The 13,683-nt window shown below is 44.5% G+C and overlaps 1 protein-coding gene across 1 annotated transcript in view; it reads left to right on the top strand.

The window, feature by feature from the left end:
* Positions 1–13,683, top strand: part of C8B (complement C8 beta chain) — a 40,975-nt gene that overhangs the window by 13,574 nt on the left and 13,718 nt on the right. Inside the window, exons 5-9 of the mRNA XM_060084038.1 lie at positions 1,340–1,472; positions 4,004–4,201; positions 8,295–8,535; positions 10,806–10,934; positions 13,232–13,395. Of these exons, the coding sequence (XP_059940021.1) occupies positions 1,340–1,472; positions 4,004–4,201; positions 8,295–8,535; positions 10,806–10,934; positions 13,232–13,395 (865 nt within the window). The remainder of the gene's footprint in view (positions 1–1,339; positions 1,473–4,003; positions 4,202–8,294; positions 8,536–10,805; positions 10,935–13,231; positions 13,396–13,683) is intronic.

Genomic DNA, 13,683 nt, shown 5'->3' with positions numbered 1-13,683 from the left:
GGTGGGAAGAAAGCAGACTCTGCTCTTGACTTAAGACACTCAGACTTTGAGTCCTGGCCCTGCCAGCTGCTGGGCAGTTCGGTTGCCCTCTCTGTGCCTCACTTTCCTTATCTGTTAAATGGGTATAATACTACCCATGGATTCAGTGAGCCAATATGTGTAATTGATTATTACAGTATTAAAAAAATAAATGAATATACGTTATTATGCTACATGAAACTCTGTCACAGGAGAGAGAGCCTAATACAATTCTGGTAGAGCAGAACAGGCCAACAGGCAGAAACTCAACGGAGACAGCTCCTTTGAACAAAAACATGGCTGTCGGTAGTAGTCAAAGCAGACTTCCAAGAATGGTCTAGCATGGTAGGCAAGAACAAGCCTCCAGGAATGGAGGCTTCTTAAGAGGCGGTGAGAAAGAATGTCAAATTAGAGACAGGATTTTCATTCTTTCTAAATGGACATAATGGCATCCAGGGCTTCAGGGACATTGAGTAAGGAGATGCCCTGAGCCATCTGTGACTGTGTCTGTTTCCAGTTAGACCCTCAGTAAATGGGAATTAATTTAGTGTCTTGTGATGGGGGTCATACAGAAATTAAGAAGAAAACCACCATCCCCAAGGAGCACAGAATCTAGGGGAGACAACAGACACATAAATAATAACAAGCCTTTATCACAGACCAAGTAGTGTTCTAAGCACTTAACCAATATGGACACGTGTAATCCTCACAACCACTCCAAGAGATAAGATTTTCTTTGTTCCCATTTTACGAATGAGGAGACTGAGGTACAGAGAGGTTAACTGGTGTACCCAAGGTTACATAACTTGTAAATGGCAGAGCAGAAACTTGACCCCAGGCATCTGGCTGCAGAGTCCATGTTCTTGCCTACCATGCTAGACCATTCTTAGAAGGCAACTGCAGTAGGTGCAGAACAATAAATACATGAGTGGGGCAAGCATGGGGTCTAATGAGGACCTCTAATGCACGCAGCTTCGTACAAGTGTCAGTGAAGGCTGCCCACAACAGACAACGATGGAACCCATTCTTGAAAGATAAGTTAAGAGAGAAAACAGTGAATGGCTGGAAGGGCATTTAGGCATAGGGAACAGCCCTTACACAGAAGAGGAGCAAAGCAGACTGGAGGAAGAACACCCCCAAGTAGTAAGGGACTGGCTTTGTGACTGTGGCCGGGAGTGTCCAGAGATGAAGCCGGAAAGCTGGTTTCATCCAGATATGGAGGGCCTTGAGTGCTGTACCAAGGAATTTGGCTGTCCTTTAGTAGGTCTACCAGTTGAGATTACACCCTCACCTCTTACCCTTCTCCGCCCCTTCCCTGCAGGATAAATTTGTTCACAAACAGCTTGGAGGGCCCAGTTCTCGATCACAGGTATTACGCCGGTGCATGCTCACCCCATTACATCCTCAACACGAGGTTTCGGAAGCCATACAATGTGGAAAACTTCACCCCACAGGTATGTGCCAGCCAGGAAGCCACCGCAGGGCCATGGCAGGGACACTGGCAGAGCAGCCAGTAGCATGGGTCCAGACCCGGCCTACAGCCTGCCTGCTGGGCGAGCGCCGATGCATCGCTTTTTCTCTCTGAGCTTCAATTCTTCATACATAAAATGGGTGGTCCCTTCCTCTGGACACAGTGGTGAGGCTGACGTGCCATGTATAGTAAAGGCAGTACAGAGATGTAGTAGCCATAATCATACTAACAGTAATAACAAAAGCTCCCGTGAAGAGACAAGCATAGCTTAGGATTTGGAGTCTCACAGATGCCTTTGCAACTTACCATCTATATCATCTTAAAGGCTCTGTGCCTCCGTTTTCCTGTCTTTAAAATGGGAGTTATAAAGGTTCTCCCTGCACGCAGAGGATTAGTGAGGTGATTAGTGAGTGTAAATGCTTAGCACACACGATACCTGGTTTAATGGGTGAGTCTCAGGAAGTGCTAACTCTTCTTTTTATTTTTGGATGAAAAACAGGCTATTTTTGTTTTTTTATTTATAGCCATAGATAGAGAAAAACTGGTAGCTTCAGTTTCATATTTGTACCAAAAGCAAATACAGACACTGTAGGTCCGTACTTTATTTTGCCTTTGGAAAATTTTACAGACTTTCATATATAAACATTGGTATGACAGCTGGGACATCCTACCTAGACTTCCAGAGTTTATATAGACATTACAGACAAAGAATTATATCAGTGATGGAAGAGCAAACGGTCAGGTGGGTAGGAAGTGACAAAAGCGACTTAGCCTCGTGACTGGAATCACGAGTCAGTGGTTTGAATAAACGTAGGCAGTTGAGTGGCCAAGAGATAGATGTCTCAGACGCCAGGTGATACTAGAATCATCATGACAGACATGCAAGGATCCTAGCATCCAGAGACAGCCAGATGACAGGAAGTGTTAACCCTTGTTATTATCAAGTCCTTGCCTAGGAGAACCAGGCTTAGTTCTCAGCATGTTTTTAAGTTATAAAATGCTCTACCAAGATAAGCCTGTGTTATTAACAAACAGACTTAAAAGCAATCTCACAGGAAGTGGGGTTTAGAATAGACTGTGTTACAGTGTGACACACACACCTGAGGCTGAGGGAGAGACCTGGGTGCCAGGCCTGGCTCTGTCACAGGTCCCAGTTGTACTTTAGGCTAAGTTCCTGCTCTTGTCTGTGCCTCAGTTTCCTCATCTGTAAAATGAGGGGCCGGACGGGATGACGTGGGTGGTAGTTTTCACGTCTAAAATTGTGCAGTCCTGAGGTTAGACTGCTACCCATCCTCCCTCTCCTTTCCTGCTCCCCTCCCCACACATAGTTATTGGCTGAAAAAGACAAAATGAGCCTTGGGACAAACACAGCCTCCCCCGTGGTGTCCAGCTCCATCCCTGTGGCCTCCACTTTCAAGGGAGGATCTCAGAGTAGCCGTTTATCCTCCTGGTAAAAACAACTCCTGGCCCAGGCAGGATATAGAGCTTCCTCTCTCCATAGCTGTGTTTTGAGCCCTGTGCCAGGCACTGTACAGTGTTTTACCCACATAAGCCTCAGAACAAGCCCAATGAAGGACCCGTTATCATATCCATTTTACACATGTAGAAACTGGGGCACAGAGAGGTCAAGGCCAATGTCCAGGGTTACCCAACGAGAAAATGGTGCCTCACACCTTGGGTGCCTTACTCCCTGCCACGCTCGGAATCACACCTGCTTTTCTTCCTCGGAAGCTAAGAAGTTATGGGGACTGCAAGCATCCAGAAGCTGGTGGGGTGTGGGCGGAGACGATTTGGGGAGCCCTTGGCAGTTCCCTGTGCACAGCACCACGAGCACTGATTTTCGAGCAAACAGCTCCTCTAAGTTCTCAAAGGCACTTGGCTGCCCTGTCCCTGCATGGCCCCTGCACTGCCTTTCACCAGCCCGTCATCAGCTGTCACTGAGCTCCTCTTACGGCCTCCACATTGGCTTGTCTCTCTGACCCCAAATTCATCCCTTCCAACCCAACCACTATTCCATCCTGTCACGAACTTCCTGATGCTCAGATGCTTCCTCGGTTGGCTCATTCTTGGATTAAGCTCACATTTTGGCAAGTCATCCAAAGCCTCAGCATCTGGATGCCAGCACACTCTCTCATAGCACCTTTGTCTTCCCCTCACTCTTGTATCTTCTGATACAACTGCACTAGCATCCCTACAGTTTCTGGACCACACCCTGCCCTTGCCCACCTCCATGTCTCTGCCTACAGCCCAGAATGTTCTCCTACGTTTCTGTCAGTTGACATCCAAATCAAGCGCCCACTTCTGAGTATCAGCCCATAGTGTTGGACACATCTGTTTCTCCTGCTGGATCAAGAGCCCTGGGGGTGGAGATGTGGGCGCCTCTGAGTATTTTGTGTCTGGAGTACTTAGTCTAGTACCTGGAACATAGTAAGAGTACAGTGGGTATCTGTTGACTTGAATTGGACTGATGTAAGTCAAATGACATAAGGAACCTTTTCTTTTTTTTTCCTTCAGACCCAAGGCAAATATGAATTTGCACTGACAGGATATGAATCATACTCAGATTTCGAACATAATGTCACAGGGACAACAATCAGCAAGTCTAGTTTCAGCTTTGGTTTTAAAATACCTCAGATATTTGAACTTGGCATTAGCAGTACAAGTGGTAATGGCAAACATTTTATTAGCAGGACCAAACGATTCTCTCATACGGTAAGTACCCTTTGGCTGCTCTTCCATTTCTATGTATTCATTTGAATTTTCATGGCCACAGATGTGTCTGTATTCCTTATTGCTACTAGTAATGGCAGCCAATTATATTTGCTATCTTAAAAAGCTTTTCACAAAAAATACCTTGGCCTTACATTAATTTACTTTTCAGAAAGGCCAGACAGGGGTGGCCTTCTATAATTATTTACTTTCTTTTTTTTTTTCAGTATGGCATTGTTTTTGTTTTTGTCTTTTTTTACTATTTTAATTTTATTGGAGTATAGTTGATTTACAATGTTATTTTCTCAGTTTTAATTTTTTTATTGAAGTATAATTGATTCACAGTGTGTTAATTTCTGCTGTACAGCAAAGTGATTCATTTATACATATAAAGACATTCTTTTTTTTAATATTCTTTTCCATTATGGTTTATCATAGGTCATTGAATGTAGTTCTCTGTGTACTCTCATTTTCTCATGAGCTTTTCCCTTGGTTTTCATTAAGCTGAAGGATATAGCTTTGCAAGACTAGATTATCTCTGGAGACTTCTCGACTCCCAGCAATTTGACTTCTGTTCCAAATATTCAGATGAAATTCCTCTCCAGATTGTTACCCAAGACCTCTTCTGGGGTCACCTCTAACTTCTTGGGGGTGTTGTTGTGTTCACATGCCTGTTTCTCCTGCTTGCTTTCTGGTCCTTATCAGTTACTTTCCTTCCTGGGTTCTAATAGCCCCACCTGTTCTCTATTTAATTTGTGGTCCTCTTCCCTTCTTACTCTACAGCTGCTGCAGGTGACTCTTCCGTTCACCCACCTCCTCTACCAGGGCAAGCATGAGCCTTCACCACTGCTTCTCCACTTTCTGTGAAGCTCAGACCTGCACCACCCACTCCTCTGGTTATCACTACTTAGATGCCTTATGGACTCTCCAAAGCAAGTTCTTCCTCCCAAGCTGTTTGTGTTAAATAGCATTCTTTTCCTTCTGCCTTTCTGGGCTAGGGATGTCAGAATCATATTTGGCTCTCTTTTCTCTTCATTCCCACATTTGTTGGCCACCAGATCCTTTAGGTTCACTCTCCAGTATTTCTTCGTTTTTTTTAAATTGAAGTATAGTTGATTTACAATGTTGCGTTAACTTCTGCTATACAGAAAAGTGGTTCAGGTATACATAAATATATACATTCTTTTTTGTGTTGTTTTCCATTATGGTTTATCACAGGATATGCTGTACGGTAGGACCTTGTTGTTTATCCATTCTATGCATAATAGTTTGCATCTGCTAACCCCAAACTCCCACTCCATCCCTCCCCCTGTCCTGGCCTTGGCAACCACAAGTCTGTTCCCTATGTCTGTGAGTCTGTTTCTGTTTCATAGATAAATTCATTTGTGTCATATTTTAAATTCCACATATAAGTGATGTCATATGGTATTTGTCTTTCTCTGTCTGACTTACTTCACTTAGTGTGATAATCTCTAGTTGCCTCCATGTTGCTGCAAATGGCGTTATTTCATTCTTTTCATGGCTGCGTAATATTCCATCGTATATATATACCACATCTTCTCTATCCATTTGTCTGTCGATGGACATTTAGGTTGTTTCCATGTCTTGGCCATCCAGTATTTCTTATTCAAACTCTGATTACATCTTCACTAGCCCAGGCCCTTTGATCTCTGGCTTCAGCCCTCCAAATGGGTCTCCTGTCTTCCAACTTGCCCCTTCAAATGTATGTGCTTCCAGAAAAATGTTTTTGTGATGCTAATCTAGTTGTATCAGCTGCTCCCTATTGCCCATAAGGTGAAGATCAAAGCCCATGACTTAGTGGAAGAGGAGCAATTGGAGTTTGAAGTAAGGTGACAGGCAGGTGGACTTGAAGAATCTTGGATTCCAGAGTGAACGAGGCGCCTTTATTCTCTGGTCGCTGAGAGTTTGCAACATGAGCATGATATGGTAGCAAACTAATCTGAGAGGAACATGGAGGAAATTAAAAGTCTACAGCGATTTATGTGAGAAAAAGGGAGTGGTGAGGGGTTCAGAAAGTTCTCTGCTGCCAAAATATCAACCAGCAGAAAATGAGTCATAAACGTGAACTAGACTGTAACTGTCTCTGCTTATTTTCCTTCATGTTCTTGGCTGTGAACAACTTGGGGACAGAGGCTGTTTCTTTCATCTTTAGATCCACGATGGCACTTGGTAGGTGCTCAAGACTAAAATATAGTGTTGAAGGACAGGATGATTAAAAGGAACTTGCCTTGTTAGGAGAGAAAGAGAGGGGTACCCTCCTTTGCTCCTCTCTCTCTCTTCCTCCCTCCCTCCCACCTCCCTGATTCAAACAGCCAGTTATAGAATGGTTACATCGTGCTAGGCACTAAACTAGACACTTGGGACCTAGAGACAAATATAACATGATTCTTGCCTTCAAGCTCACGGTCTAGTAGGAGAGGTAAACACGTTTGCAGATAACTTAGTCCTGATTTTGATATCAGTTGTAATATAGCATGGTCTATACTACAAAGGAAATATGAGCAACATGCAGTGCAATCCTGGGAGATGGAGTGTGTGTCAGGGAAATTCAGAGATGGTATCACATAGGCAGCAACAGGTAAGCAGGAATTTAGAGTATAAGTAGGTGTGTGTCAGGCAGAAAAGGGAGGGAAGAGCATTTCTAGCAGAAGGAACAACGTGTGCAAAATTATATTATGAAAGAGATGTGGGGAAGAGTGAAACGTTAGACGGATGCTGAGGTACGGTGTGGGCAGTGGAGAATAGTAAGGTATGCGGGGGAGGGTGGGGAAAACTTCAAGGTTGTAGAAGATGAAGCCAGGAGGCTACTGGGGGACAGATGGTGAAGTTCTTACATTCAGAGTAAGGGAGTTGATTATATTCTGCAGGCAGGAGAGAGCCAATGCCCAGAAGAGCATTGTAATAACAGAGTTTTAGGACGTCACCTCTGATTGGAGCATTGAGGGCAGCCAGAGGGAGAAAGGAAATCAATGGGGCAGCTTTTATCATAACCCAGGCAGAGGAAGAAGGCTCAAATATTTAGAAAAGTCATGACCAGAGCACCTAGTGACTGCTTAGGTTGGAAGGATGGGAGGAAGGGAGTCATGAGTCACTGGGGCAGGACTAGGGTGGGGGAAAGCAGGGCAGGGAGCAGAGGTGGCATGGCTTATAGAGCTGATGGGTCAAGCTGGCTGAGAGTTTTAAGATGAGGGAAGAATGTGTATTTCCCACGCATTCGCCTTTTCCTCAGCCGTCCCTGCAGTGCTGGCACCTCTCGCTTTGGGTTACAGTAACATTCCTGGATGCTTGACCTTCATCTAGCATTACCATGTTTCAGTCTTTCCCACACACCAGGGGTCACCAAACTTTTTCTGTAAAGGGCCAGAGAGTAAATATTTCAGGCTTTGTGAGGCCGTAGGGTCTCTGTGGCAACCGCTGAGCTCTGCCATCATAGGGGGACAGCAGTGATAGACAATGCATGGCTGCACTGCAAAGAAACTGGATTTACAAAACCAAGCACCAGGTCCTGAGTGCAGGCTGAGGTTTGCTGACCGTTGCCATGTGCTACGGTGTCCAGCCTTCCTAAAGCACCACTTTTACTCTTTCTTGAGTGCCTTTTCTTCAGAGTTTAAGAAGCATCAACTGGCCTCTCTCGCCTTCCAAGATGGCCCACACTCTGGCTGTGGAGTGTGTATCTCCCTGAATAAACCTTCTTTCTCTTTAAAAAAAAAAAAAAAAAAAAAAGCATCAACCAAGAAGTTGCCTTTGCGGGTCCGCAAACCCTGTCTCCCCTCAGTGGTCCACGGGCACCTGCTGCTCCCTGCCTTGTCTGCTTCTGCTTCCCTTTCTCCTTGGTCCTTATTTGCTACTGTAAGGAAGTGAGCGAAGAACAAGCTCTTCCAAGCTGAGAAGTCCATCAGAGTATTTCTGAGAAATGAAGGCTTGTCAAAGAGGCCATCTTCCCTCAAGTCTCCTAAAGGAATCATGAGTGATGACTCCTGGCCAAGAACGTCGGATGGTATTTGGAAAGTTCATCTTCTTGTTCCAGATTCCTGACTTTAAAGGTCTGCTTTTCCCTTGTTGGTCTTTCATTTAGAGAAGTGCATTTCTGCATGCACGCTCTGACCTTGAAGTAGCGCATTACAAGCTGAAACCCAGAAACCTCATGCTGCATTACGAATTCCTTCAGAGAGTCAAGCGGCTGCCCCTGGAGTACAGCTACGGGGAGTACAGAGATCTCTTTCGCGATTTCGGGACCCACTACATCACAGAGGCCGTGCTCGGGGGCATTTATGAATACACACTCATCATGAACAAAGAGGCCATGGAGAGAGCAGGTACGTTGCCCAAGGACCATGGCTTTACTGCTGGGGCACATGGAAGTGTGAGTTAACAGGGAGAGGCTTCTATTCCTTGTTGGGGGAGGGGTTATGAATTATGCTCTGAGTTTTCCTCATCCCTCCCTGGCTGTACTTTCACGGTTTCATTTACAGATTCCTCGTCGTTGGTTTTTTTTTTTTTTTTTTGCGGTACACAGGCCTCTCACTGTTGTGGCCTCTCCTGTTGCGGAGCACAGGCTCCGGACGCGCAGGCTCAGCAGCCATGGCTCACGGGCCCAGCCTCTCCGCGGCATGTGGGATCTTCCCAGACTGGGGCACGAACCCGTGTCCCCTGCATCGGCAGGCAGACTCTCAACCACTGCGCCACCATGGAAGCTCCCCTCGTCGTTTTTTGAATTGGTTGATGTTGGTCCTCCTTTGCCAGCCCTCTTTCTGGGCAGTCCTCTTTTCTACATAACTCCCTCTAGACAATAGCATCTAATCTCCTGGCTTTAAATTCCTTGAATGTGTAGATTATTCCCAATGCATATGTCTATCCTGAATCTCTTCTTTGCACCCAAGAGCTCATGTGGGAATGTCTCTGAGATATCTTCATTTGAATGTCTAATGACCATCAGAAACTTAACATGCCCCCAAAGAGAACTTTTGCATATGTTTCTTTGCAGTCATCCGCATCTCAGAATGGTTCCACCATTCCATCAGTGGCTTAAGGCAAAAACCTAGGCATCAACCTTGATTATTTTTCTTTCTTTCTAATCTATTAGTAAGTCCCATCAGCTCTACCCCCAAAATTATCTTTTCTTTCTATCTTGACTGTTACCACCTTATGCTCACGCCAAGACCAGTGTTTCTCAAAATTTAATATGAACGTGAATTATCTGTAAATCTTGTAGGAGGTAGATTCTCATTCAGTAAGTTTGAGTTCAGACCCAAGATTCCGCATTTCTAACCAGCTTTGAGGTGATATCAGTGCTGTTCGTCCCTAGACCACACTTTGAGCAGCAATGTTCCAGATTATTATCAGAGCCTCCAAACTAATACTCAACTCCCATTCCCTTTCTACAGTCCATTCTCCGTGCAGATATTATAGGTCTTCCCACTTGCAATCAACTTCAAGTCTAAGCTATGACTTCTTCCTCCCAATCCAGTATTCTTTCCTCCAACATGGCATTTGTCAGGTTAAGTGACCTGCCCTAGGTCACACAGTTTACAGTGGCAGAGCCAGGGCTTGGTTACAGGTCCAGTGTACTTGCAAGAGGACACATGGTGTACAAGGTAAATTTAGATCAGTGTGGCCTCAGTTTTGCCAAGATCAAGGGTACTGTCCTCCATACCAGAGGTTTCAAAAGCACTTTTCATAGTTCCTCAGATTGCTTCCTACAGAAAGGTTCTATGATCAACTTGGGTAAACATATAATAGATCCCACTTTTAGAGTTTCACAGGTGTGCTGAAATCAAGTGACCACTCCACCTCTTTTGATACAACATTTGCCACACTGGCTTGACTGCAAAAGCCCGGTTTCTTGTCATTCTTATTGTTACAAGAATTATAAGAGGTATCATCATGGAATTCATGTTTCAAGGAACATGCTTTGGGGAAAACTGATCTACACCAACATTTCTAGACAATCCCAGGTACCAAAGCTGTTCTCCTCTCCTTCTCCTGACCTCACAGTGCTACAGATAGGTGTTTACAAGTCATACCGAAGACTTCAGCAAGCCCAGGATAGGAAGATGCCTTGGGGAGAATTAGAAAGGAACAGATGGGCAATGGTCCAAAAACGGAGAAGAAATAAGGGAAATCAGCTCCTTTTCTTTGCCAGGCACTATACCCGACACTTCATAAGCATTAACTCAACTAATCAATGAAGAAATTCTTTCTACTATATCAAAGAGTAGAGTGGGAAGGGTCAGGGGAAGGGGACAGCATGCAGCAGCCTCTACTCACTGGGTCAATCCCTAGAGATTTGATAAGGAGCCACATTTTTAGAAAGTGACTCTGAGCATGTCCTATCTTTGGAGAGCAGCAAAAACCCTCAGAGTCTTTGAAGAGGCTGAAAGGGGAAGTCTATGCTGATCTCTAATGAGGTCTCTACCCTGGTGCTAGGAACTACCTGCATTTCTTTTCATCAGGCTGGCCACCCATTAATTTACACCTGAGTCCCTGTGGGCCTCCAGGAAGGGTTAGGCCTCTGGAATCAATCACAGGAAAAGGCACAGGACAAATTACCTTCTAGGTCATGAGCCTCTTTTCTTGCTTCCTTCAGATTATTCTCTTAAGGATGTCCAGGCCTGTGCCAAGAATGATTTTAAAATTGGCGTTGCCATAGAAGAGGTCTCCGTCAAGCTGGGTGTGTCGGTTGCCAAGTGCAAAGGCATTCTCAATGAGATAAAAGGTGAGTAGCAAGGGCATGTGACTTCTCTGCTGATCATCCTTCCCTCTCTAGAACCCCAGACCCAGTCTCTCTTTAAGCTAAAGACTGGGTGTTCCAAGGCATTTCAATTAAAATAATAATTCATTCAATAAAAATCTACCTAGTGCCTACTATGTGTTGGGTATACAGAAATGAATGAGATGGTCGTCCTATCCTCATGGTACTCACATGAAGTGGGCAAACAAAGAAGCAAGGACAAGGCAGTGATAAGCACCAAACCCGGTCTGGAGCAACAGGACAGACTTCCTAGGGCAGGGATCATTTGAATTGCAACTTGAGGTTGTTTTCAGGCAAGAAAAAAATCTAACAATGAAAATTTCCTCTGGGGGCCAGGAGTTGGTCTGGCTAGAGAAAGGATGCTCTAGGATGGAGGGGTAGGAGCCAGGTGGAGGCAGTGGGGGAGACAGGTGAGGCAGCTAGTCCTTACCTGAAACAATGGGGGAGATGGAAACTAGAAGGACAGGCTAAGCCACAAATCATGTAGCAGAGTCCACATGGTGGGTTAGACCAGGAGGTGAGTGCTGAAGCCAGTGTGTAGAACCAGGTGTCTGGGAGCAGAGAATTTGGAGACCACGCAAGGGAGCTGAGAATTGACACAGCGAGTGGAGTAGGAAAGAGAGGCTGATCAGCAGAGCTCCAATCCTGACCCCTTCTGCACCCTGACAGCGCTCCTTCATCTGCTCTACTTACTAAGCTTATTCCTGTATATGTGATCATATGTTAAGAAAGAGTTCCACAGCCACGGCAAAACAAAATGAAACAACAACGAAATGAACTGCAGGTCTAGAACAGTTTCTTGTGACTGATACATGGTGGATACTGTTGTTTATTTTGGTGGGGCTGGGTTGGAGCACCCATCTTACATAGGGAGGCACGCAGAAAACATAGGTGCTCTTTAAAGAAAACTTTTAAAGTAACCCCCCCTCCATCCAAGTTACTAGATAGAGCACTGCCCAGCACCCCAAGACCCTTGGCAATTACAACTCCTCCCTCCCTTTGGAGATAACACCATCCTGACTTCCATGTTAAACACCTCCTTCCTTTCATGATAGTTGTACCACTTACATGTATTGCTAACCAATATGGCTTAGAGCTGCTTGTTTTTGAACTTTATGTGAATGGAGTGTAATCTTTTCAGTTCTTTTTTTTTTTTCATTCAACACCATGTTTTTGTATATAACTATAGTTCATTTCCACTGCTGCATAGTATTTTAGTGTATGAATATAACACTTTGTTCATCCTGTTGTTAAATTGGGGTTATTTCCTGTGCCAAGCAATTATAATCAATGCTGCTGTGAACATTCTCACACAGTCATCTGGTGCACATGTGCTAGGGATTCTCCAGGGAATATACCCAGGAGTGAAATTGTTCGGTTGTAGACTATATACTTTTTCTAGACTAGGTAATGCCGAGTTCTTCTGAAATGGTTATATCAATTTACAGTCCGACCAGTAGTATACAAGACCCCCTTTTTTTGATGCTCAGGTGTTGCAAGCTCAGAGTGGAATGGAATAGTAACTTTCCACCAGTTCCTTTGGCATTGGACACATGGAAAAATTAGAATAGGAATGACTCACTGATAGGATTGGGGGCTTTCTGGCAAACTCCATGAGAAGTCAAAATAATAATGATAGACACTGTTTAGTGAGTACCTATTACATCCCATGCTCACCCTTTACAAATTTTCCCACCTTTGTCATCTGAGACAAAGAAATGATTTCACTTAGAGCTTGCGCAGGGTTATGTTGGTAAACTCCTTCACCCTAGTGCCTAAGATTCCTTATCTGCAAAGTAAGGATTATATAGTTCCTATTTCATAGTGAAGATTAGTTGAGTTAATACATGTACAACATTAGATTAGTGAATGACATGTAAATGATTAATAATCTATCTCTCTACCTACCAATCTATTTACCTATGATCTATTAATCTATCCCTATGTATGTATGTATGTATGTATCTCTCTATCTATCAGCTATCTGTCTTCCATAGACTCATTTAGCAACTGGCAATTACAGATGCTAAAAATAAATGTCCCTTTCTTGTCCTGTCCCCAGCTTGTGTCATATATGATTGAACTGCCCTTTTGCCCCTTGCACTGTGACTCCCTTGCTGGCAGGGATGCATATTGTCCACCTACATCTTCTAGGCAAGCTCCATAAATATTATGGTAACCAGGTTGTCAGTTAGGTTGCAGTAAATTCCAAGGTGTGAAAATGGATCCCCTGATGTGCCAGGTCTCCATGTCCATTCCAGGCAGAAACAAGAGAAACACCATGGTGAATGACTTGGTTGTCCTTGTGCGAGGAGGGGCAAGTGAGTACATCACTGCCCTGGCATACAAGGAGCTGCCGACAGCAGAACTGATGCAGGAATGGGGAGAGGCGGTGCAGTACAACCCGGACGTCGTCAAAATTAAGGTACATGCAACTGCCCTACCAATCCTTCTCTCTGTTCAGAAAACAGCTTCTGAAGGATTGCTCTGAGCCAGGGTATGGAATACAGAGCTCCATAAGACCCAAGCCCTAATCTTGAGGCACATACATTATACTGGAAAATATATCTGGAGTGAACGAATTGTAATACCATGCTCAACACCGGCTAGAGAACCCTGACCCCCTCTCACTTGGACCCCCAAGTTGCTAAAGGAAATTAACCATCAGCTTCTAATTCCAGCATTCTTAAATCAAGATTGTTCCCATTTCATC

This window comes from Mesoplodon densirostris, chromosome 2 (genome assembly GCF_025265405.1).
Source record: "Mesoplodon densirostris isolate mMesDen1 chromosome 2, mMesDen1 primary haplotype, whole genome shotgun sequence".
In the NCBI taxonomy this organism is placed as follows: Eukaryota; Metazoa; Chordata; class Mammalia; order Artiodactyla; family Ziphiidae; genus Mesoplodon; species Mesoplodon densirostris.
This window is presented reverse-complemented; position numbering and strand designations above follow the sequence as displayed.